Genomic DNA, 24,668 nt, shown 5'->3' with positions numbered 1-24,668 from the left:
CGCAGGTGCTGGGTGACAGGTGAATGCACACGGGGACTGCAAGTCAAAACCACAGTGAATGGCCGTGGTCACAAAGCCAGGTAGTAACAGGGGTCGGTGGAGACGCTGGCACCTGTGCCTCCCGGCAGCCGAGGGCACTGTGCGTGGAGAAGTGGACGTTCCTGGAACAGCGACACTCAGTGGCCACACGCCCAGGAACACCTCAGACACGTCCACACAGAGACCTGCACCCGAGTGTCCGGAGCTGCCACATCCCCAAGGGCCAACCTCCAGACACCCCGAGAGCCATCGCTGGTGCGTGGATGCACAAAATGCGGGACATTCATGCGATGACACCTCGGCCGTCCAACGGAATGACGCCGGGACACACGCTGCGGGCAGAGGCCCTGGAAAAGCTTCTGGTACGTGGGAGAAGCCACACTGGCAGCACAGGGTGCCGCTGCATTGATACAAAACGTCTGCGCAGGGACAGACAGGAGGGTGGGGGTGCCAGGGGCTGGGGGGAGGGAGGACATGAGGACCGACGGCTGATGAGCTTGGGGTTCTTTTGGGATGAAGAAAATGTTCTGAAATCAGTTGTGATGGCCGCACAATCTGAAAATATACTAGAAACCACTGAATTGTTTCCTTTAAACAGGTGAAAGGTCTGGTGTATGAGTATCTCAGTTAAGCTGTTTTGAAACAAGCTGAATGGGTGTGAGCAGCTGAGGGGGAGGAGGGCACACACCTGCCAGGTGGAGCCCCAGCCAGGGGCGGAGGTGAGAAAGGAGGAGTCAGGCTTGTGGCACATGGACCCAAGGGGAGCTCCTGAAGAAGTTCCTGCCCCTTCTAGAACCCCACACAGAGGGCTGCCAAACCTGGGCGCATTCATCCTCATTCCCATAGGCCCCACCCCCACTCTGCGACTCCGGGTAGACAAAACTAATAATAAGCCCACAGAAGAGCCTAGCAGGACTCCCCAGTACTTCAGGGTCCCCAATAGCCCGGGACTCTAGTCTAGGTTTTGCCCCAGCCAGCCCTCAGCCTCGTGGCACCCCACCCTCTGCTTCTCCACATATTCTGACCATGCCCTCTGGCAGCAGGGCCTTTGCACATGCTGTGTCCTCTTGTCTAGAACAGCCTTTCCTCTGCTTCAGCTTCAGATCCTCAGGAGAGGGATTCATGAATGGACCCTCACCTGGCTGAGGGTGACGCCCACCTCTCCAGGGCTTTGCACTGGTCACTGTGATGTATATACATGTGTGTGTGTGTGTGTGTGTGTGTGTGTGTGTATCTGTATATCAGTGGGGGTGGGTTGTGGGGAACTGGGGATTGGACCCAGAAGTGTTTACCACTAAGCCACATCCCCAGCCCTTTCTATTTTTTTTTTTAATTGTGAGACGGGTCTTGCTAAATTGATTAGGGCCTTGCTAAGTTACTGAGGCTGCCCTCAAACTTGTGATCCTCCTGCCTCAGCCTCCTGATGATACATATTTTCAACCATAGCTTCTGTTTACAACCCGAGGGCAGGCCATAGAAACTAGAATTTCTCTTTCCCAAGGTAGATCATAGAAAAAACTCTAATCTTCCCCTGTCTTTAGCTGGCCATAAAGAAATCCTCTTCAAATAGGTATCAGGATATATATATATATATATAGAGAGAATCTGAGCTAGATATACTGAGCCACTGAGATGCAGAAAGTGCAGTTGTAAATCTTGGGCAACAGCCCTCGGTCCATGACCTTGTGGAATGAAGGAAACACCCGAGTGCAGGCAAAGCTAAGAGAAGTTGTGCAGCTCCACCCGGCCCCACCTCCACTCCCCTCCTAACTACAGCCCTTCCAAGAATATTTGACCCCCAGCTGAGGCAGGGCCTCATTCTCCCTTCAATGCCTGTCTACTTCCTCAATGAACCTGGCTATGCCTCTGCCTGGCGAGTGCTGAGATGCTCTTCCAACATGTAGGCCAAGACCCTTCTGGTCCGGTTCCCCCTTCCCTCTGGGAACTCCTCAGGTCCTTCTCTGGCGACATCGCGTTTCCTATGACATTCTGACCTAGTCTTGTGCAACAGTAGGTCATAGGACGCCTCATTCCAGAGGGTCCTACCCATGAGGAATCTGAACAGACAGGCCTTGCTGGGCCCCAGCAGAACACAAAGGGTCAGGCAGGGCTCAGGGTCCCCAGAGCTGCACAGGGAAGGTCCTGGGGGGCAGCACCTGGAGCCGGCTCGGAGCCCGCCTCTTCTCAATCTTTAACTTTTTTCTGTTTTTAATACTGGGGATTGAACCCGGGGTGCTTAACCACGGAGCCACGTCCCCTGCCCTTTATATTTTTTATTTTCAGACAGGGTCTCGTAAGTTGCCAAAGCTGGTGACAGCACCTCAAAAACAAGATGCCACCAAGGCACAACGTCACGAGAGTGATTTAACTAAGTTTGACAATGACAGTGAGTCGGCTGCATTGACCAGATGTACTCTGGAAGAGATCAGAAATATATTCAAGCTCTTGTCATTCAAAACCCAAAGGTTGCAGGGCATGGTGGTGTCACCTGTAGTCCCAGCTACTGGGGAGGCTGAGGCAGAAGGATCATTTGAGCCCAGCATTTCTTGGCAAGCCTGGGCAACGGAGTGAGGCCCTGTCTCAAAACCAAAGAAAAGAGCCAGGCACAGTGGTGCACGTCTGAAATCCCAGCAATCTTGGAGGCTGAGACAGGAGGATGGTAAGTTCAAGGCCAGCCTCAGAAATTAGCAAAACCCTGTATCAAAAAAAAATTAAATATTTTTTAGTTGTAGATGGACACAATATCTTTATTTTATTTATTTTTATGTGTGCTGAGGATTGAACCCAGGGCCTCGCACATGCTATGCAAGTATTCTACCACTGAGTCATAACCCCAGTCCCCCAAAAAGTGTTTTAAAAATTAAAAAAAAAATAAAATGAAAAGGGCTGGGATGTGTCTCGGTGGTAAAGCATCCCTGGGTCCAATCCGCAGTACTGAAAACAAAACAAAGTGCTCTCAGTGAATGACTTAAGTACAAAGAAGACTTGAATTAAAATATTAGAAAGGTGGGTTGAAGATATAAATCCCTGAGGCAGAGGTGCCCTTGTCAAATGAAGACAGAAAGAATAAATGTGTGTATGCTGGGGTGGAAGCCAGGGCCTCGTGCGAGGCAAGCACTGAAGCTCTGAGCTGCTGCCCAGGCCCAGGCTTCCACTCCTTTCAAGACTTTTTAACTTGGGACAGGGTCCTGCTAAGTTGCTGAGGCTGGCCTTGAACTTGTGATCCTCCAGCCCCAGCTTCCTGAGCAGCTGGGATTTCAGGTGCCACCTCCCCCAGTGATTTCGTTGTTTTAAAATGGAAAACCTCAGTGAGGCAAAAAACACCAGAAGAAGTATTAATAGTCAGATGGTGAAAACAGGCACTTTAACAAGCAGACAAATATCCGATAAGTGGCTGAGAAGACAACCAACCCGCAGGCGAGCAGGGAGGTGCAGATCAAGACAAGAATGAAGTTCTACTGGGCAGGGCTCAGCTTTGAAAAGTCTTAAAGTGTGATAATTCCCAGTGCCCACAGTTCTGTTGCTCCACAGAGACTTTAGCTTTTCAAATATTAACTATGAATGTTTTCATTTAGTTTTATATTTTACTTTTGGCTTCCAACTCTTTTTTTTTTGTACTGAGGATTGAACTCAGGGGCACTCGACCACTGAGCCACATCCCAGCCCTATTTTGTATTTTATTTAGAGATAGGGTCTCACTGAGTTGCTTAGCACCTCACTTTTGCTGAGGCTGGCTTTGAACTTGTGATCCTCCTGCCTCAGCCTCCAGAGCTGCTGGGATGACAGGGCACACCACCGTGCTGGCTTCCAACTCTTTTTAAAAAATTGTACACATTTAAGGTATGCATCACATTTGCATATTCAGGGTGAAATGATTGTCACAGGTTAGTAAATTAACAAATCCATCACCTCCCAAATCGCCTTTTCTTTTCTTTTTCTGGTACAAGCACCTGAAATCTATTCTCTCAGCAAATTTCCAGTGCACAGTTTTGTTAACCAGCATCTTTGTTCTGCAGAGCTCTAGAAATCCTGACCCTACAGAAGCGCGGCTCTGCCTCCTTTGAGCAGCCTCTGGGAGGTTTTCAGCATATTCAGGTTTTCATGGGTTGCTCTCTCCCTGAGCAAATGTGCACAGCTGTTGCTGGGAGGCGAGTGCCAGCTGCTGATTTTGAGAGGAAGAAGTGGACAGTGTTGGTGCCCACGAGGCAGCGGTGCTTGAGTAGGCCTCAGAAGGCCAGACTGCTCCTGAATGGGGTCGGCCGGGATCCCCCAACACAGACAGGATTCCTTCCAGGGAGGGGACCTTGGCTTCTTTGAATTGGCTGAACTTTTATGAAAAGTCTGTACAATGTAGAAAAACACAGATAGAAGCACAAGACGGCATCCTGGACAGGACAGAGCCCACAGTGCCCCCTGGTGCGCTCCTGGGCTGGTGCTTCTGGGAGCCACTGCGACGCCAGGGTCAAGGGAGTCCCTGGACCTGGGTCCCAATTTGTCTATTTGCCCTCTTCCCCCAGGATGTCCAAAATGGAGGCACCAGGAGAGGGCCTGGTGGAGAAGTCAACATTGAGATGAGGAACGTCAGTACCCGGCACGGGCACCGCTCAGTGATGTGATGATGAAGTTGAAGACACCTTGGTCACCACTGGCCACAGATCACAGCCAGCAACATCAGCCCACAAGAGGGCGCCTGCGTTGCAGGGCTCTCTCCATCTGCCGGAGCTCGCGCCTCAGGGTGTGGAACTGCCTTCCTTCCAGGTGCTCACCCCAGAATCTGAAGTCCATGGGGTGAGCGGCCCACAGCCCACTGCTTGGCAGAACCTGCCTGCTCTCCCCGGGGAGTAGGAATGGGCCCAGACCCCTCCTGCTCACCTCCAGGGTCTCCACGCAGGATGCCATCCCCTTTCTCCTTTTTGGCTCCTGCTCCTGTGCTCCTCCCCTGGTTCCTGCTCGCTCAGCTCACCGGGGCCCAGGGCATCCCCCAGTGTGCAGGTTTGTTTGCTCTAACTAGGTTTAAGCTGTGTATGGTAGTAACATGTAACCCATGCACCTTTATTACACATAATGTGTTTGTTTGTTGTTTGTTTGTTTTCACAGTGCTGGGGATGGACTCCAGGGCCTCGGGCACTCTGGGGAAGTGCTCCACCTCCAAGCTACACCCAGCCCTATTTCGTTGTTGTTTCTTGTTTGTTTGTTTTTTGAGACCGGGTTTCACTGCGCTGCCCAGGCTGGCCTGGCACCTGTGGGCTCCGCGGATCCTCCGCCTCTGCCTCACATTATTAGGTACAGAATACATGTGCATCTGTAGTTCTTCATGAAATGGATACAGTGAAACAGGAAATATTGGACTGCACTGCAGGGTAATTAGTGAGACCTTCATTCCAGCGAGATACATATGTGTATATACAACAGTAGTATACAGTGTCATGTTACATAAAAATATATATTTCATTATGTACTATGTCACACAATGCATGGATTATACAATACTTATAATACATATATAGGAAGAATTGCCAATAAATATGTTTTTGAGGGATTACATAAACTTTTCTTTTTTTAATGGTCTGGGGACTGAACCCAGGGGTGCTTAACCACTGAGCCACATCCCCAGCCCTTGTTATTTTCTATTTGGAGACAGGGTCTCACTGAGTTTACAGCCTTCATAAGTTGCTGAGGTTGTAGTCCTCCTGCCTCAGCTTCCTGAGTCACAGGCATGTGCCACAGCTCTGGCTTCTCCAGCTCCTTCGGTGGCTGGTTGCCGGGGGTCTGGATGGAGGCTCAGAGGCACGTGCAGTTGGTGGGGACAGTTCCAGTGGGGTGAAGGAAGTGGTGGGGGTGGCTATGTGTCCTGCAGGCCTCAGCAAGCCCATGGGGTGCTCCGGAGCTGGTGTGACCCTGCAGCGTGGAGCCTGTTGAGGCCAAAGGGCCGGCTTCTGTTGCCTGACCCCTCACCCAGCCCTCTGCCCTTGTCCTATTGTGGGGTTGGTAAGGGCTTTCTGTAAAGGGCCAGAAAGTAACTTTTTCAGCTCTGCTACGGTAGTACAAAGGGTAGAAAATGAGAAAACGAGTGAACACAGCTGTGTTCTAATAAATCTTTATGTATAAAGACAGGCAGCAGGTAGCCTGAGCTGGCTCAGGGGCCAACTGTGTTCTATTTGGCAGCCACAATCTCCTGCTGTTCCACAGTAAACTCTCTTTCCCTGCAGCTGCCTTCAGGGCTCCTCTCAAGCTGCTCCCCCTGACCATCTGATCCACAAAGCCATTCCTGTCCCCAGCTCCTGGGCCCAACACTGGATTGGCTCTTCAGCTCCTGCACTAGAGCTGGCTCCGTGACGGCAGGCACCAGCCTGGTCTTGCTCTGGCTGATCCCCAGATGGAGGCTGCAGCCCTGCGAGCGCACACACCATGCTCAGCAGACAGGCAGGCGTCTTCACAGGCGCACGAGGACACCCTCGTCCTCCTCTAAGTGTGCTTCTCTCCCTTTGTCCATGTTCCCAAGCCATTGGGGCTGGGGTCCCATTCCTGGCCACCCAACCTCACTGTAGCCAGCTCAGGGGGACCTTGTGGGCCAGGGGATCTGGCTGGAGCTTTTGTAAAGGCCATTTTCTCCTGGGGTGGCTCTCAGCCATCTTGGCTCCTCTAGGTGAGGGTCTGCTGAACAGGGAAATGAACGCAGGGGACAACGGGGTCTGCCAGGAAATGGGAGGGGCAGAGCCTCAGGACATGAGAGAAACATGAGTTGGTGTGAATAGGTTTCCGTTCTTCATACTCTGAGGTCCTGAGTCACTGGGGAGGGGCGTCTGGATTCAGCCCAGCCCCTTCCTAAACATCCACAGGAGGGGGAGAGAAAAGTTGCACCTGTCCCCCCACTGGATTTGAGCCCCGTGAAGGTGGGATTGGGGCTGTTTCAGTCACCACCGTGACCCCAGGGTGGGGCAGAACAGGGTGGGACATACGGAGGGCAATTCAGTGGAACATTCCGAAATGACAGAATAAATGAAGTACATTTTTTTTAAAGGCTAACAGGGATTTAAAAAAAATATATTAAAAAAGGATGCATCAACTTGAGGACCAGCCAGCTCCATAAATATATTTATTCTAACCTTCTCCCCACATCTCAAGATCGCAGCCAGCAGGAAACCAGTGCCCAGAACCACCTTTTGGCCTCAGGCATTTTGAGGGGGTTCTGTGCACTTCCACACTCTGATCCCACCCCCCACAGGACCCACCACCACAGCGGGGAAGCTGCCCACGCCAGCCACCTGTCGGGACATGTCAGGCCAAGTTTGAAGGCTCCAGCTCAACCAGGGTCAGGACCTGGGGCTCAGGCCTGGACTGTCCAAATTAACATCCCACCTTCACCTCTTCTCTGCCTGGGTGACTTGAACAGGTGACTTTCCCTCTCTGTGCCTTGGTTTCCTCATCAATGACATGGGGATCACTCAAAGCACTTAGAACGCTGCCAGCGTCTACTCAGAGCTCGGTACACTTGACCTGCTGGATAACAACTGTGCTTACTAACACCAGGGGTGCCCAGAGCCCCTGGCCTCCACCAAGATGTCAGGGCGGGTGGGCCTGCAGGGGCCTCCTTCTCTGGCTCCACCGACACCCCTCCCCGCAGCACCCTCTGTCCTGGCCTTTTCCCCATCTGTTCACATACCTAGGCCTCTCCCAGCTTTAAAGGGACCTACCTCCTCGGCTTCCTCCACACCAGCTGCTCCCCCTTTTCTAGAAGGAATCAAACTCGGTCTCAGAAACCCCGTGGTTTGGTCTTCTATTGGGGCAGCTCTGCATCCAGGTGGTTTCTACTCCCCTGGCAAAGTGGGAAGAGGGAGGCCAGTCCCGCCCCTCACACCCTCCCCTGGAGCTGCGTGGCAGTGGGCAAACCTGCCCTATTCACTGGAGGCTGAGATCTTGGGTGTAATCTGGGGCTGCTCTGAGAGGGGATGGCAGGTCCCCAGTGCCTTTGGGTAGAGGCGTCTCCCCTCTTCTGCCCAGTAACCCGCCTATCATCGTCCTCCTCCTCCACCTGGAGCAGCTGCAGTCAGGTGACCTGGGCCCCAGAGCACAGAGGCTTTTCCCTCCCTTGGGTTCTGCCCACTCCTGGGGCAGCTGGTTCCTCCTGGGTTGGGGCACTTAGATCTCTTTGCTTCCTCTGGGCCTCAGTGTCCCCAGGTGGGGACGAGCTCATACGACGACTCCTGGTCCCCTTCCCACCAGAACCTTCCCAGCTTCTCTCCTAATGTTAACGAGCTTTGGGCTTACTCTGGAGATCTGTGGTTCTGGGATGCATCTTTAAGATGCCACCTTCACAGGGCGTGGGGGTGTCCTAACCAGGAAGTCACACAGAATGCTGATGGCTCTCTGGGTGTGAACTGGGAAAAGAGAAGCCGAGCGGTAAAGGAAGCTGCTGGGCTGTTCCTCTCACCCGGTGGGGAGGCCATAGGACCCAGGAGGTTGTAGGCTCTTCATGAATCTTGGGATGGGGAAGCATAACTGATTAGATGGTGGGCCCCCTAAAGATAAGTTCATGGCCTAGAACTTGTGGATGGGACCCCGTTTGGGAGAAAAGTCTTTGTAGGTAAGTTAAGGGTCTTGAAGCGAGATCATCCTGGATTCAGGGTGGGCCCTAAATTCAGCTAACGGGTGTCCTTACTAGGAGGAGAAGGCCATAGGACATGGAGGCAGAAGCCAGGAGGAGGAGCATGGCTCCACCACACCTTGACTTCCGGCTTCCAGAACTGTGACAGAACATGCTCCTGAGGTTTAAAGCCATCACATTCCTAAGTGTGTGCCGGTGTCCTGGAAACTCAAAATAGAGGCGAAACCACCTGGCAGTCTTGTCTAGCAGGACAGAGAGTCCTGGGGCCCTGAGGCAGGAGGGTCCTGACAGCCCAGGGACAGCAGGAGCAGATGGGGACCTGCAGAGCTAATCCTTGGTGGGAGAGGCTCCTGAGGAATGCTGTGGGGAAGATGGGGGAGGGCACAGGTCTCAGCCCAAGGCCAGGGACTTTGAGGACAGAGAAGGTGGCAGGTTAAGACTGAAAGACAGAAGCCCAGCCAGGATCACATTCTCCACCAAGGAATGGACATCTTGGGGACTCTGCAGAGAAGACCGACTCTGCAGAGAAGACCGACCCTGCAGAGCCATGACAGTGGGTTAGTGGGTTGTGCCACAGACTAATGGATGAGGGTTCTGTTGGAAGGTTCGGGATCAAGCCGAGGGGAAAGGTAAGCCCAGCTGTAGCTAACCTTCTAGGTGGGGGGAGAGAAAGCCGTGCAGTTCCCCACTGTGGTCGGTACCAACTGACAAGGGGCAAGAGGGTTCCTCTGCTGGATGGGCCTGGGAAAGGCAGTGCTGATCAAGTACCTGGGGGATAAGATAATGACAAGATGATTCCGCTTAAGCTCAGGTTCCATTTTTTCTTTTGCCAGAACAGCACTGCCACGGCTGCTGGCCGAGGCCCTGTGTGTAGGCTGGGGTGGTTTGAGTGGGGATGAACAGTGTGGACGGTAGCAGTGTTAAAGGCTGGAGGGGCTCCACACGAACGCTTCACCACTGGGGGCTGGTCCCAGGGGAAGGTTCCACTGTCTGGTCAGTGGGAGTGACCGGATGCCAAGTTGCATTAAGATCCCGGTGGTTTCCCCGGGGCCAGCTCAGGCAGAGTTGGTGCAGGGAGGGAGAAGGCCACGTTGGGGCACACATGGCCACATCCAAGTTTAGGTTTCCGCAGCCTCCTACATCTTGGACGAAGACACTGCCTGGGGCGCCACTGCCTGGGTCGCAGGCCTTGCGAGCTGGGCCCGCACCTCCCTCACTTCGGCCCGCAGCTCTTCCAGGGCGGCCTGCGGCGGCGCCACCTGCACCTGCACCTGCAGCGCCTCCAGTGTCAAGGCCAGGCGGCCCACCTCGTCCTGCAGCGCGTTCCAGGCTGCTTGCTGCTCCTCCTCCTTGTGGCGCTGCTGCATCTGGTGTCGCCAGTACTCCAGCACCAGGCAGCCTCCGCCCACGATGAAGATGGTGGCTTCGCCCAGCAGCTCCGCGCCCAGCTCCGCGGCCGCCTCCTCATTCAGCGGCTTGATGACTGTGCCCCGGAAGCCCATGATGCGCATCTTGGTCCGCATCTCCACCCAGTGGTACACTGCGGGGGAAGAGAGGCGTCAGGAGGCTGGGGGCCCTGCAAGCCCCGCCCCTCCGCTACGGTGTGGGGTTTGCAGCCACCCCAACCCACCGCCAGAGAAGCCTGCAGTGGGGGAGCGGGGTGGCTTTAAACTAGGCCGGTGCCTTCCCGAGGGATGGCAAAGTCACCTGGCCTGGGGTGACCCGAGGGCATCTTTTTAAAGTACAATACAGGGAAAGAGACCCTGCCCCGAGAGAGGTTCTCAGCGAGATGCCCCTTCCCTGGAGGGTCACCCGGAGCTCCCAAAGCACCCAGAACATGCAACGGGCGGATGCTGAGCTCCGCTGGCCCTTCCCTTAAGCCACCATGCAGGGCACGGGGCTGTTCTCTCGGGGCACTGCCGCCCCACCATTTCCCAGGAAATTTCCCCCCTCCCTTATCTTCCCCAAATGCAGAGTTGCGGCTGCTGAGGCTGCGCGGGGGACCTCCTGACTCCCAAGGAAGGCCAGTTGAAATGTGGGAGTGGATGCTAAGGTGCCTTTGCGGGATAACTAGTCCTTTTTGCCAGTGGCTCCAGTCCTAGACTGTCATCAGCCCTGAATGTGGAGCTGCCTTATGAGCTCTTCATGAGGTTTTGGCACACACCGCAGAAGGAGCTCAGGTGGAGTGGCGCCGGGTTGCCTGGCTGAGTCTTTAGGGAGAGAACATTCTCAGCACCTGTGCTTTTAAAACCAAAGCAGAATTGATGTTGACTTTGCCTGGCTCCTGCAATAATGAATATTCATCCAAGGGTACAGGTAATGATGTCACTGAGCCCTGTCTAGCTTCTCTGGAGACTCCTTTCCAACATATATTACCTTTTTATTTTTGAGACAGGGTCTGGCTATGCTGCCTTGGCTGATCTTGACTTCCTGGGCTCAATAGATCTTCCTGCCCCAGTCTCCCGAGTAGCTGGGACTACAAGAACTTGACACTGCAATCACCTTTTATTCTTTTATTTTCTTCTTCTTTTTTTTCCCCCCAGATGGGGGTTTCCCTAAGGTGCCCAGCTGGCTTGTTGGAACTCAGTCAGGATCCTCCTGCCACAGCCTCCCAAGTAGCTGGAATTTCAGGAGGACACCACCAGGATCATTCATTTTTATTTTGTGGTTGGGGATTCAACCCAGGGGTTCTCTACTACTGAGATGCATTCCCAGCCCTTTTATGATTGGCCTAGACAGAGGTTTATTTAAGAAAGTAGATACACATTCAAGGGAGAATGTGGGCTGTCTCGAGAATGAGAAGCTTTTTTTTTTTTTTATTTTGAGACAGGATCTCACTAAATTACCCAGGCTGGCCTAGAAATTGTGGTCCTTTGCACAAGTTGCTGGGATGACAGGCATGTGCCACCATGCCCAGCTACATTTTCCTTTTTTAAATTTCTTTTTAGTTGTAGGTGGACACAACACCTTTATTTACTTTTTCATGTGGTGCTGAGGATTGAACCCAGTGACTCACACATGGTAGGCAAGCGCTCTACCACTGAGCCACAAGCTCAGCCCCAACATTATCCTTTTGATGTTTAATAATTACTCGTGAAAATGTATAACAACATATGAATGTTTTAAGAAACTGTGTACTAGTAATAATTAAATTCACTCAGTCCAGAAGAAAATATGGTAGCATTTAGAACCTATAGTCACAGGAAATTAAAATGTAAATTTCTACACACAATTTGATTGCTGATATGATTAGATGAAATTCTGTGGGGATGAGAACTGGAAATTCAAGCTTCAAGGGCCAAAAGGAATGTAAAATTTCAAAATGGAAAAGAGGCGCTTGTTTTTTTAACGGTATTTTGTAAATTCATTTTATTTTGTAAACTGGACGTTGATAGGTGCCAAATCACTAGAGTCTGTGGATTGCAAGAGTCAAACGAAAGATGCAGCCGCTCTGCTTGACGGTGTCAGCAGTTACACAAAGAAGCAGCGCCTCCACACCGCGCAGACCACTGACAGACTGACTGCGGGGGCACCCAGGCACTCTACCACTGAGCTACATTTCCAGCTCTTTTTATTTTGAGACAGGACTTCCCTAAGTTGCCCAGGCTGCCTTGAACTTGTGATCCTCCTGCCTCATCGGGCTGAGTTTTCATTGTCAACTTTATCAGGCACTAAAAAGTCCAATGTACTCCCCTGTCCTCACAGGGGCAGGTCAGCAGGGGGACTGGACATTCTGCTGGAGCTGAGGTAAGGTCCCAGGAGCAGAAGGCTAGGAGGGGCCCTGCTGGTCACTGAGTGAGTGCACATGGACGGTACTAACTTACTATGTCTCTGCTTAATGCATAAATGGGTCCCTGTCCCAGTATTGCCTCCTGCAAGTGTCCTGCCCGTAGCAGGCAGAAGAACTGGTTAAAAAACAAAGAAACCCTCCTCCATTTTTTTTTTTTTTTTTTTTTTTACTAATAAAAGCGACACCCTACATGCAAACAAAGTACTCAAACTATAAAATGTGAAGCCACCCACATCCTTAGGCCCACATCAGACTTACCGCACCACGGCCCTAACCTGCACAGGTGCCCAGCATCATCTCCCTGACATCTGGTAGTAGGTGCCTGCTACTTGTCTTGCCTGAGTCTTTCTACCTGAAGCCGGCTTGAATTCACATGGTCATTTCCTCTTGGTCCCCCAGCCCACTCTAAAAGAGAGGCACTTGGTCCCGAGGCAGCCTGTCCTCCTCTGCCTCCTGTTTTACAGGTGGTTTGCGCCTGTTTTATTCCTGTATAATATTATTAGTATTGTTTTTTGGTACTAGGGATTGAACCCAGCCCCTCATGCGTGCTAGGAAAGCAACAAACCCCTGAACTGTCCCCAGCCTTTTTTTATTTCTGAGGCAGGGTCTTGCTAGGTTGCCCAGGCTGATGTTGAACTTGCGATCTTCCTGCCTCAGCCTCCTGAGTAGCTGGGATGACAGGTGTGCCCACTGTGTCCAGCTAGTTTTCAATATTCTTTTCACTGTCTCCCTGGGCTCCTGACATGGTCAGACATCCCAGACTCTGGCCTGCCCCCAGGCCTGATCACCCTCACACATTACCAGGCTTGACCACACGGGCTGTGAGGTGGCTAAGAGGAGGTCCCTTATACTCTGCACAGTCTGCCCTCTGCCAAATCCAAAAAATGAAAATAACACCCACCAACTCTTCAGTGTGGGCGACTAAGTGAGAGAGGAGGCCTCTGTGATGCAGCTCCCAGAACTTTTGGTCTTGTTCTATGTGTGTGTGTGTGTGTGTGTGTAACTAGGTCACAGTCAGAGGCTGACAGCATGGGCCTAGATCTTATTTTTTTGGTACTGGGGATTGAACTCAGGGGTGCTTTGCCACTAAACTACATCCTCAGCTCTTTTTATTTTTATTTTGAGACAGGGTTTCGCTGTGTTGCCCAGGCCAGCCCTGAACTTGCAAACTTCTGCCTTGGCTTCCTGAGTAGCTGGGATTAGAAGCATGTACTACCACGCCTGGCAAACTTTTAAAAACTTTTTAAATCAATTAATTTATTCTAATTAGGTATACATGACAGTAGAATGCATTTCAATTCATTGTACACAACTGCAGCACAACTTTTCATTTCTCTGGTTGTACACGATTTAGTGTTGCTCCATATGTGCATTCATACATGTACCTAGGGCTGACTTTTCAACTGAGAAATTATATACAAAAAATTCACACTGGCGTCATGGTACACACCTGTAAACTCAGAAATCTGAGACCCTTTCTCAAAATAAAAAATAAAAAGGGCTGAGGACGTAGCTGAGAGGTAGAGAGCACTTGGTTCAATCCATCACTAGTACCAAGGGAGAAAACTCACTGGCCGTCAGGTCAGCTCCATGGTATTTTACATTTGTGCAAGCTAGGAGTTCTCCACAGGGGTGACTTTACTCCCTGTCTGTCCCCTCCCACACGGAGACACTGACTAGTCAGGAGACAGTTTGGGTTGCCAAAACTTGGTAAGTGCGACCAGCATCTAGTGGAGAGAGGTCAGGGATACTGCTCGACATTTTGTGTTGCCCAGGGCAGCCCCACAACTCAGACTCATCCGGGGCTGGGGTGCGGCCAGGTGGCAGAGTGCGTGCCTAGCACGCACAGTGCTGAGTTCCCTCCCGGACACTGCAAAACATTAGAGGAATCACCGGGCTGCCAATGTTGGCAGAGCTGAAACCCTGGTCCCCCCGTGACCCCAGATCAGTGCCCAGCAGGCCCCAGGCACCCTGCTAGTCACTACCCGTCCGGCAGGGGACTCCCTCACTCCTAACTCCAGTGCTGCACCTCAGTGCTGCCCCTTCTTGAAGTTGCACAGGCACTGGGAGGAGTCAGACGACAGGGCTGCACCTCCTCCTGCTGCTCAGGAGTTGACTACAGAATGCCATAGTTTCCTGTTGATGGTCATCTGGCTCTTTCCAGAATTCTGGTTCTTGATGAAGGCTGCCATGGACATGTGGGTGCGGGTCTTTGGCTTCACAAGCACTCATTTCTCTTGGGTCGTAATTAGGAGCAGGACTGCTACAAAACCCAGCTCTAGCTCAGTAGACAGTGCCGGGTCCCACGGACTGCAGCCACTGACATTCTCCACAGGCAGTGTCTGAGACCTCCAGGGTGCCATCCATCTTTTTAACCTCAGCATTTTGATGGGTATATAATGACATCTCGTTGTGGTGTCCTTTCCTTTTTTTTTTTTTGGATATCAGGTATTGAACCCAGGGGCCACATCCCAAGCCCTTTTTATTTTCTATTTTGAGACAGGGTCTTGCTAAGTTGCTTAGGGTCTTGCTAAATGGCTGAGGCTGGCTTTGAACCTGCCATCTTCTTGCCTGAGCCTCTGGATTATAGGCAGGCCGAACCATGTAGGGCTGGACATTCTTAATAACACTACTGCGTCTTGGAGTCCATGGGGTAACACTCCCACTTCTCCAGGTCTTCCTTAGTTCCTCTCGGCAGTATTTTGTGGTATTGGAGTTAGAGTTCTTTACATCTTTTATCCAATTTATTCCTACATATTTTGAAGTTTTGATGCTGTGAATGGCACTTTAAAATTCATTTTCCAGTTGCTTATTGACAATGTTTATCAATACAATTGATTTTTATATATTGATCTTGTATCCAGCAACCTTGCTAAAATCACTTGAGTTTGTTTTCAGATTCTTTTGCTTCTTCACATACGTAATCATGTCATTAGTCAATAACCAACTGACTTCTTTTCCAATCTTTGTGTGCTTAATTAATTAATTTTTTGCATAATCACACTGGCTAAAACCGCCAGGACAGTACTGACTAGAAGGGGACCCTTGTCTTACCCTAGCACTGGACAGAGTGTTTGTAAGGGTTTGTAAGAGTTGATCATGAGCAGGTGGTAAACTCTATCAGCCGCTTTTCCTGTATAATATGGCTTTTCTCCTTTATGCTATTCCTGAGGCCAATTAATCTTCAAAACAACCTTGCAGTTTTAGAATAAATTCCACTAGGACATAATGGATTACCCTTGTTTTATATTGCTGGATTTTATTTGCTAATATTTTTGTCTAGGATACTGATAGACCCAACCTGATCTTTTCTTAAAATTGGGAGCCATCTCGTCACAAAGCCATGAAAAGATAATTTCGGCTTTACTATAAATTACTGCAAATTCTGAACCTGCTTGGAATGCCTGCCCGTGCCTTGAACTCACCCATGCCTGGCTCTCTGACCAGACAGCAGCCCTCTCTGAAACTTTAGTGACGCCTCACAAATCTTGGCCTTCCCTGGCCAGACAACGACCCTCTCTGAGGCTCTAATGGCCTTCATAAATTCTGATGTTGGGGCCAGCCAGCAAAAATGTAAACTACCATTCGTGTGATGCTGTCAGAGTTCTGTTATCTGTAACCCCCCTTTGTGTAACTTTCTGGGCTATAAAGCTGGGCTGCAGGAAAGCTGCAGCTGCTGTCTTGTTCCCTCGGTTTTAGGTGGGAGAGGCAGCCCGGCGGGTGGAAATAATAGCTTGGTTTAATTTGATTTTAATTGGAGTCAGTGGTCTTTTCTTGCGTCCTGGTCTAACAGAACCCATATCCATGAAAGAGAGACTTTGGCCTAAAATTTCCCTGTCTTAAAATGGCTTTGTGAGGTTTTGATATCAATATTCTACCAGATGTTTTTACCGAAAGGAGTTTGGGCAATATTATAATTTCTTTCCTAAATGTCTAGAAGAATTCACCAGTGAGGCCATCTGGGTCTGTAGGTGTCTTTACAGAAAGGTTTTTAGTTATGGATTCAATGTCTCAAACAGGTATATGACTATTGAGATGTCCTTTCTTTCTTTCTTTCTTTCTTTCTTTCTCTCTCTCTCTCTCTCTCTCTCTCTTTCTTTCTTTCTTTCTTTCTTTGTGTGGGGGGGTAGCAGGGATTGAACTCAGAGGTACTCAACCACTGAACCACATCCCCAGCCCTATGGTGAATTTTATTTAGAGACAGGGTCTTACTGAGTTGCTTAGGGGCTCCCTAAATGCTGAGGCTGGCCTTGAATTTGTGATCTTCCTGCCTCAGCCTCCCAAGCCCCTGGGATCACAGGTGTGCACCACTGTGCCTGGCTCAAGATTTCCTATTTCTTCTTGTATCAATACTTTGTTTTTCCATGAAATTGGTCATTTCCATGAATTTGGTCATTGCCAAATTTACTAGCTAAATTGTTCATAACTTTCTTGTTATCCTAAAGTTGGGATCTGTCCTGATGTTTCATTTTTCATTCCTTTCTAGGAAATTTGTATTTTCCTTTCCCCCCTCAATTGGTATTTGTTTTCTCCTTTTTAAATTTTTTTTTAAGTTGTCAATAGACCTTTATTTAATTTATTGATACATGGTGCTGAGAATCAAACCTGGTGCCTCACACATGCTGGGCAGGTGGTCTGCCACTGAGCCACACCCCAGCCCTGGTATTGCTCTTTTCAAAGAACCTGTTCATTTTACCGGCTTCCTCTGCTGCACACCTGCTCATTCCTGTCTGTCCTTCAGTGGCACAGCTCAGGTGTTTCTCCCTCAGGAAGCTCCCCACCTCACCTCCCTCTGGGATCCCCTAGCCCTGTGTCTACACCCCAGCCCTTCTACCCCTGGGCACCCCTGGTGACAGCTCTGTCTCCCTCACTGAGCCACACACTTTGCAAGGACTGGGCCAACTGTCCTGTTCACCTCTGCCTGGGACACCCTTCCTCTACTTCTCTTCTCCTGTCTTGTCCCAATTCATCTTTCAGATCCCAGCTGGACTGCCCCTCTCCCAGGCAGCCCTCCCTGAACCCTAGGCTGGGTCACACACGTCTTCAAGGTGCCCAAAGCTTCTGGGCTTCCCTATCCCGACACTGACTATTCTGGGTTAAACTGGTTTTTAAACATAGATCCAGTGTCTTCCTCTCCAATAATTATAGAAACGTTCCAGCTAGAGCTGCCATTTGCCAAAAGGCAGGTTTCGCTGTTTCAGGTTCCCTCAGGCCTCACTGGCAAATTCTCCCTGCTCTCCAGGCAGCGCCTCCGTCAGCTCCCAGACAAGGGCTGTGGGCTCAGGAAGGGCAGGTTCCCAGAGACCCCCGCTTGGGAACCGGCTGAGAAGGCACTAGGGAAACGTCTAAGGAATGAATGGCTCCTATTTCCTTCGTTCCTCAAATTTACTGTATTGGATGCTATTATAAGCACTGCAGTGGCGTGTAACATTCCTGTTACTAATTTTACACCTTTACTGCCTAATGCCTGTCCTGCCTGAGGACTGAAAGAATACTGCTTTCCCCAGGAGCTGAGGACTAACAGGTGGCTTTCCCAAGGCACACGGCAGTACCTGCTGTCTCAGTTAGCTTTCCTGTCACTGTGACCAAAAGACCTGACAAGGATAATACAGAGGAGGAGAAGTTCATTTTGCTCAGGGTTTCAGAGGGTCATCCAGGGCTGGCTGACGCCATAGCTCTGGGCCTGAGGTGACGCAGACCCGGCAGAGGGCGTGCGGAAGGAAAACAGCTCAGGACATGACATCCAGGATGCAGAGAGGGAGGTCTGCTCAAGAGGGACAAAATTTAGACCCCAGAGACATGCCCGCAGTGCCTACATCCTGCAGCCACATCCTACCTGCTGGCAGTTCCCCAGTTCATCCACTCAAGTGGATTAATCCACTGCTGGGCTACAGTTCTCATAATCTGATCATTTACCCTTGAACGTTCTTGCATTGTCTCAGATCCACATCCACATCCACGCCTCACACCTCACCTCACATCCACACCGGGACACCTGCCCAGGCTGTTCACCCACGCTATGGTCACTCTGCTGGGACTTTTATCATACCATGTCACGGCCGCTCCTTCACCTCCTGCCTGTGTACCCAATGAAAAAAGTCTCACTGACCGTCAAGTCCAAGTGTTGCCATGTGGCCATGGGCACAGTACTGCCCCTCTCAGCCCTCGTTCCTCCTCTCCAGGACGAGGGTCCTCCCGCCCACCTGATGGCACTGCGGAGGGACTGCCCAGGAGCCCAGGGTCCTGCACAAACCTTGGTTCAGGCCAAGAGTCACACATGGCAGACAGGACTTTGTAGATGCAGACCTAGACCCCAATCTTGGTTCTGTCACTTCCTGGGTGTGTAAACTGAGCCCCGGGAAACGAGGTCAAAATCCCACTGGCAGGACTGGAAAAAGAGCAGCGAGAGGGGGGTGAGGAAGCTCCGGGAGGTGAGTGCGCTCAGCGTCGTCCTCCCAGCCCTGTTAGGAATTCTGTTTCTGAAAACACATCCTGCCTCCTGGTCTGACCTCTGCCCGTGGGTTATGTGGGTCTCTCTGCCCCGAGACTTGTCCCTTAATCTGTCTGCCACACCACAGCACCCCACCTCAGCTGCCTCCAGGAAGCCTCCCCTGACTCCCAGACCCCTGGCTTCCCACCCTGCTCCGAACATTCTGGTTTGTCACTATGTGGTGACAAGTCTGAATCCCCTATTGGACTGTGAGACCTATAAAGTCAGGGCCTGGGCCTGATTCAGTCACAGTGTCCCCAGCCCTGGGTGGGGCACAGCACAGATGCCATGCGTCACCCCCTGCTGCCAGGAGATGTCTGTTCCTCTAGGCCGCAGACCCCTCTTGCTCAGGTGCCCCTCCTCTGTCTTCACCAGAGACTCCCCACCCCCACCCCGGCCCCAGTGACTGGCATTTCTCAGGGGACAGTGGCTTCTCACTCTACTGCTGCCCCTCGTCCAGGGGCATCAACAACAGCCCAAACTCCTGGCTCCAATGTTCCCAGCCCCAGGGCTCCAGGCCATGGGCACCGTGGACACTCTAGTCACAACACAGTGGCTGACTAGCGAGTGTCAGAAAGGCCCAGGGGAAAGGAGGCCATCTCCACCCAGAGTCCAGGACGGCCAAGTTTCTGGCCACAGTCAACTGTACCATGTGGCCGTTTTCCTGCATGGGGACCTTTAGGTGGCTGGGATGTAACTCCTTTCTCAGGAAGCAAGTTGCTAAGACAGGGGGCAGGACACCTCCCGCTGCAGGAGTCTAGGGATGGCAGGCACCTCCCCAAGGGCTGCTTCCTTGCAAATGGAGGAAATGAATTCCTCACCAGGGTAGCTCAGCATGGAGCCATGGTGAGAGTGACGTCACCACACAGCAGCTGCAAAGGCAAGGGCCACGGAGAGGGGCTGCAGGAAGACAAGACACTGTGCACCCTGCAGGAGGGGGGCCTGCCACTGCAGAGCAGAGCACCCAGCCTGACCCCCCAGGAAGCCAGCAAGTCATAAAACATGGAAACCTTCTCTTTGGCAAATGCCAAGAAAGACCTGGTGAAGCAGTGCCTGCGGGGGCTGGAGGAATCGAGGGGAAACAGGGAAGGATGGGTGGTGGAATTTCTTCCTTTTGAATCTCATGCCCCATACAAGTACTTGATTTTTATCAATTTTGTAGTGGGGGTGGAACGCAGGGTACTTTACCACTGAGCTAAATCTCCTGCCTCTCCCATCTGTTTTTAAAAAAATTGAGACAGGGTCTCACTAGTTTTGCCCAGGCTTGCCTGGAACTTGTGATCCTCCTGCCTTGGCCTCCCGAGTTGCTGGGACTGCAGGTGTGGGCCGCCACAGGCTGCCTAACTGCACATTCTGAAACTCATCTGAGCCCCAGGAGGCTGGCTGCCTTTCCCGGCTCATCCTCCTCCCCACGCTCCTGGACCCACCCAGCACCCCCCCACCCCACCCCACCCCCACACACCTGGAGTCACCAGACTGAAACGAACACAGGATCCAGGTACTGTCCTGCGGACAATCCTTCAATGGCCTACACTGACTCAAGAGTGAATCCCAGGTCCCTAAAATGACCCACGGATCAGCCTTCCTAAAGTGACCCAAGGGTCCCTATGATGAACGCATTTCCTACCCCCAGGGCTCTTTTCGGTGCTGAAAATACGTTTCCTCTCAGACCTGAGCCCTTGGCCCTAGCTCAGGAAGCCCTCTGCTAGCTGGACTGTCCCAGCCTCCTGGACTCCTGGGACCAGCCCTGGCCTGTCGAGGCTGTCTAGGGAGGAGCCGTCACAGGGCAACACAGCGTGGTCTCAGTCACTGTCCAGCACTGTCCAGCACAAAGCCAAGCCCAGGTGGGCACTGAGAGAGGGTCTGATGAATGAAACAATAATTCATGGAAGTGCCACAAATTGACTGTGGTGATCACTGAATGCTGGGATGGTGAAGTGGTCCCCTTTCCTTATTTGTGTTTTTAAAAATGTGTCTACAGTGCACATGAATTGTTCTTCTATTTTTAAAAATAAGAAAAGAAAATGCTAAGTGCCTATCTTTGGAAGCACAGCTCCCATTCTAGAAACCCATCACCTCTCCTCCCAGAGAGGAAGCTGTGATCTGTGGAACGATCCAGACGCAGGAGGAAGCCCCCTGCCCAGCCCCCCACACCTGGTTCATTCAGGAAGGAGTTTCCTTCAGCTTCCAGGCCAAGGACCACTCTGCCCTCAGTTACTGGGTGGGTGTCCCTGAGCACCGGACACACCAGGGGCTGGCCTGCAGAAGCACAGGAACACACGAGGTGGGGCCTGTGGTGGCCGGAGGCACGGAAGTGGTACAGAATGGATCCCATGACCCTGAAGGGTCACTCTGACTAAGCTCCACAGGAGTGACAGGCTCCTGGGAGGCTAATCAGGAAAGACCCAAATAGGAATCCGAGGGCCTCTGGACCTGCTCAGGAAGCCGAGCTGTGGCAGGGGCTGTGCCGCCCTGGGAACCTGCAAGGCAGGCCTGCAGCAGCAGTGATGCAGCCCAGGGCCCGAGCCAGCTGGAGGACCCCGCTCCTCGTCTTCTCAGGTAGTAGCCCCCTGCCACCTGGCCCCCCTTGGTCCCCGGGTCGGGCAGAGCCCACACCCAGCACTGGTTCTCCTCCACAGCCCTTGGCCTCCTGCTGCAGCCATGCTGTAAGGGACAGCTCCTGCCCACTGTGACCTCCTGGAAGCAAGAATCCAAGGGTGAATATAGGGGTGAGGTGGTGGGAGGGCTGGGCCTTCTGAGGGGAGGCAGTGGAGTGAGGTGGCTGTGGATAGGACAGTCTTTTGAGCATGTTTTAAAAAATTGCTGGTCTATGATTACAAATTAAAAATCAACTTGGTGTAGCCTGAACAGCATTTCTTTCTTTGGGTTCTGGGGATTGAACCCAGAGGCATGTTACCACTGAGCCACATCCACAGCCCTTTTTATTTTGAGACAGGTTCTTGCTAACTCACTAGGGCCACACCAAGTTGCCCAGGCTGGCCTCAAACTTGCAATCCTCCTGTCTCAGCCTCCCAAGTTGCTAGGATTATGAGCAAGGACGGCACCATAAGGTCTGGCGATGACCAGTATTTCTTTAAAGAAAGTGTTTTTAAAATATATACTATGTAAGGGCAGTTGTATAGGTTTCTAAAAAATGCAAACAAATCTCCAGAAAACCTGTGGCTGTGCAGGTGGGGAGTGGGGAGGAAGGGGCTGAGATAACAAAGGCATGGGGACAGCTGGGGTGGGGTGGCGGTTTCACGGGTGTACCTGTCCATCAAGTCTTATTAAATTTGGGCTGGGGTATAGCTTGATGTTCAAGCACTTGCAAGGCCCTGGGCTCCATCTCCAACACCAAAAAAACTGAAACGCTTCATACTCCTGAAATATGTGCAGTGTATCGTGATCAATTACATCTCAATAAAGCCACAGAAAATTAAAAAAAAAAAAAAGGAAGAGAATAAAATAGGACTAGGTCAACCAGGGAGGAGGACGAGAAGGTGTGGCCAGGTGGCCGGCGGAGTCTGGGGGTAGAGGCAGCTCCCGGAGAGAGAGAGCAGTTTAACTAGGCAAGGTGCCAGAGGCTGGCAGCCCCACCCCCAGCCCTGCCAGGCCCTGGCTGAGCCCTTTCTGGCCCCCAGGCAGCATGCAGGTGATCTACTTGGAGACTTGGAGGCGCTGTGGCAGTGCGGCCCTGGACCCCAAGGACGGCAAGTGGAGCTGCTGTGGGCTGCGGTACCCCTACCATCGTGACTCCCAGAGGTGCTGTTCGCCCAGAGTCAATAAGTTCCTGGTCATCCCCAAGGATGCCACCAAGTCAGAGCTAGAGGACTGCAGGAAGTACAGCCAGAAGTTCTAGGCCCCGGGAGGCGACCAGCCAGCCTCCCTGCCCTACCAGGCCTTCTGCTTTGAGGACTCGGGATTCACCAGGTGGCCCCCTTTCTAAGAATCTACGTTATGGGCCACGGGTTCCCACAGCCCGGCCTCAGGTGTCATCCTCATGTTTCCAGGCTCCGGCCTCTGCCGCAGTCCGGCTGGGCAAATAACCGGGAGGTGACAAGCAACTTGAAGGTTGAAACGGGAACTACTTTATTGCAGGGAAACTCAGCGGAAACTGAGCGAGAACTCAAAGTAGCGGGCACCCAAAGTAGCGGGAGTCGCTCCTCTGCGAGACAGCAGAGGTACATATACCCAACTAATTACACACAGCTTAACTCAATTAGCATCATCCAGATACAGCATTCAGCCAATAAGGAATCCTCATCAGCTTAATGGCTCACGCTGCTTCACAAACCACTCCTCCTGGCAAACTGCCAGGCGCCATCTTGACTTGATTTGCATCCCCAACAGTCCTCCTCGCCTGCAAAGCCCACCTGGTCCGAGAAGCGGGCTGGAGGGAAGCGGCCATTTATCTTATTGAGCGAGGGGACCGCTGTGCCAGAGGCCCCGGCTGCTGAGCTCAGCCCCCAGTGACCCAGGAGCCTCTCTGTCCTTTCTCCCGCCTGGCAAGCCTCCTGACCTGCAGGCCTGTCTCCTGGCTTCCCCGCACCTAGGAGGCCACAGGTCCGTGGGAGGAAGGGTGGGTGCTCGGGGACACCATGACAGTGTGGTTGAGAGCAGCGCTAAGCAGGCAGCAGATAGCTCCTCGCAGGCACACAGAGCCCCAAGTCTGGCTGCCAAGTGTGGGCTGGGGACGCTGGCGTTCCCAAGGCAAATTCTAGGGTCCTGTCACCAACATGGGAACGTCACAGCTGCTTGGCCTCCGGGCAGCATGAGGCTGACTGGGCAGCCCTGGAGGAGCAGCCCCCTGCGGGTCACCCCCAAGGTCCTACCAGAGCCAGTTCCAGCCTTTCCAGGAACTGTGCGGCCTTATTTGTTGCATTAAATAAATCACCTTCTGCCTAATTCACTTTGTTTGGTTTTTGCTCCTGGGATTGAAAGGGGGGGGCACTTAACCACTGGGCCACACCCCGCCCTTTTTACCTATCTCAAGATAGGGTCTAGCCAAGTTGCTCAGGGCCTTGTTAAGTTGCTGAGGTTGGTTTTGAAATCGTGATCCTCCTGCCTCAGCCTCCTAAACTACTGGGATTACAGGCGTGGGCCACTGCACCTGGCTGCCTAATTTAATGAATGGACCAATGATCAGATATGGGCAGGGCGAGCACACACATGACCAGCATGCCTGTGCTCCATGTAAAACCCTCCCCTGGTTGCTGCATTTGAAAATTTTCAAATAAAATGTTGAACAGAAAATTCCTGTCTACTTCTTTAAAAAAAAATCAAATTGTATACTTATTTATTTTTATGTGGCGCTGAGGCTCAAACCCAGTGCCACACACATGCCAGGCAAACACTCTACCACTGAGCCCCAGCCCCCCTGTCTTCTTGTTTTTAAAATTTTTAGAATTTTGAGATAGGGTCTTACTATATTGCTCGAGCTGGCCTTGAACTCACAATCCTCTCACCTCAGCCTCCCACGTGGCTGGGATTATAGGTGGACACTCCTGTGCCCAGCTCCTCGGCCTTTTTTTTTTTGTTTTTTTTTAAAGAGCTGGAGCCCATAGGTGAGGAGGGATTTCTATGGCTACCTGTGGAGGGAGGCCCTTGATGTGGCAGGGGAGCTCACGGGGCTGTCTTGTTTGGCTCAATTCCCAGCCCCGTGGAAGGTCTTCCTCTCTGGGAACAGAGGCAGGACTGGCGGCAACACGAGGCAAGGGCTCAAGAAAAGGAGCCTCAGAGCCGGC

At 51.9% G+C, this 24,668-nt stretch overlaps 2 protein-coding genes across 2 annotated transcripts in view; one reads left to right on the top strand and one right to left on the bottom strand.

Annotated features, from left to right (window-relative positions):
- Positions 1–9,451: 9,451 nt before the first annotated feature.
- The window catches only part of LOC308637205 (optic atrophy 3 protein), a 34,781-nt gene continuing 19,564 nt past the window's right edge, over positions 9,452–24,668 (bottom strand). Inside the window, exon 2 of the mRNA XM_081273481.1 lies at positions 9,452–10,184. Coding sequence (XP_081129607.1) covers positions 9,781–10,184 — 404 coding nt within the window. The 3' untranslated portion in view covers positions 9,452–9,780. The remainder of the gene's footprint in view (positions 10,185–24,668) is intronic.
- On the top strand, positions 21,254–24,193 carry LOC308637208 (uncharacterized protein). The gene is made up of 3 exons (XM_081273484.1): positions 21,254–21,483; positions 21,564–21,641; positions 22,566–24,193. Exons 1-3 carry the CDS (start codon positions 21,432–21,434, stop codon positions 22,781–22,783), a joined length of 348 nt encoding a protein of 115 aa, XP_081129610.1. The 5' UTR covers positions 21,254–21,431; the 3' UTR covers positions 22,784–24,193.

Source organism: Spermophilus citellus (assembly GCF_964194105.1).
Source record: "Spermophilus citellus genome assembly, chromosome: 18".
Classification (NCBI taxonomy): Eukaryota; Metazoa; Chordata; class Mammalia; order Rodentia; family Sciuridae; genus Spermophilus; species Spermophilus citellus.
This window is presented reverse-complemented; position numbering and strand designations above follow the sequence as displayed.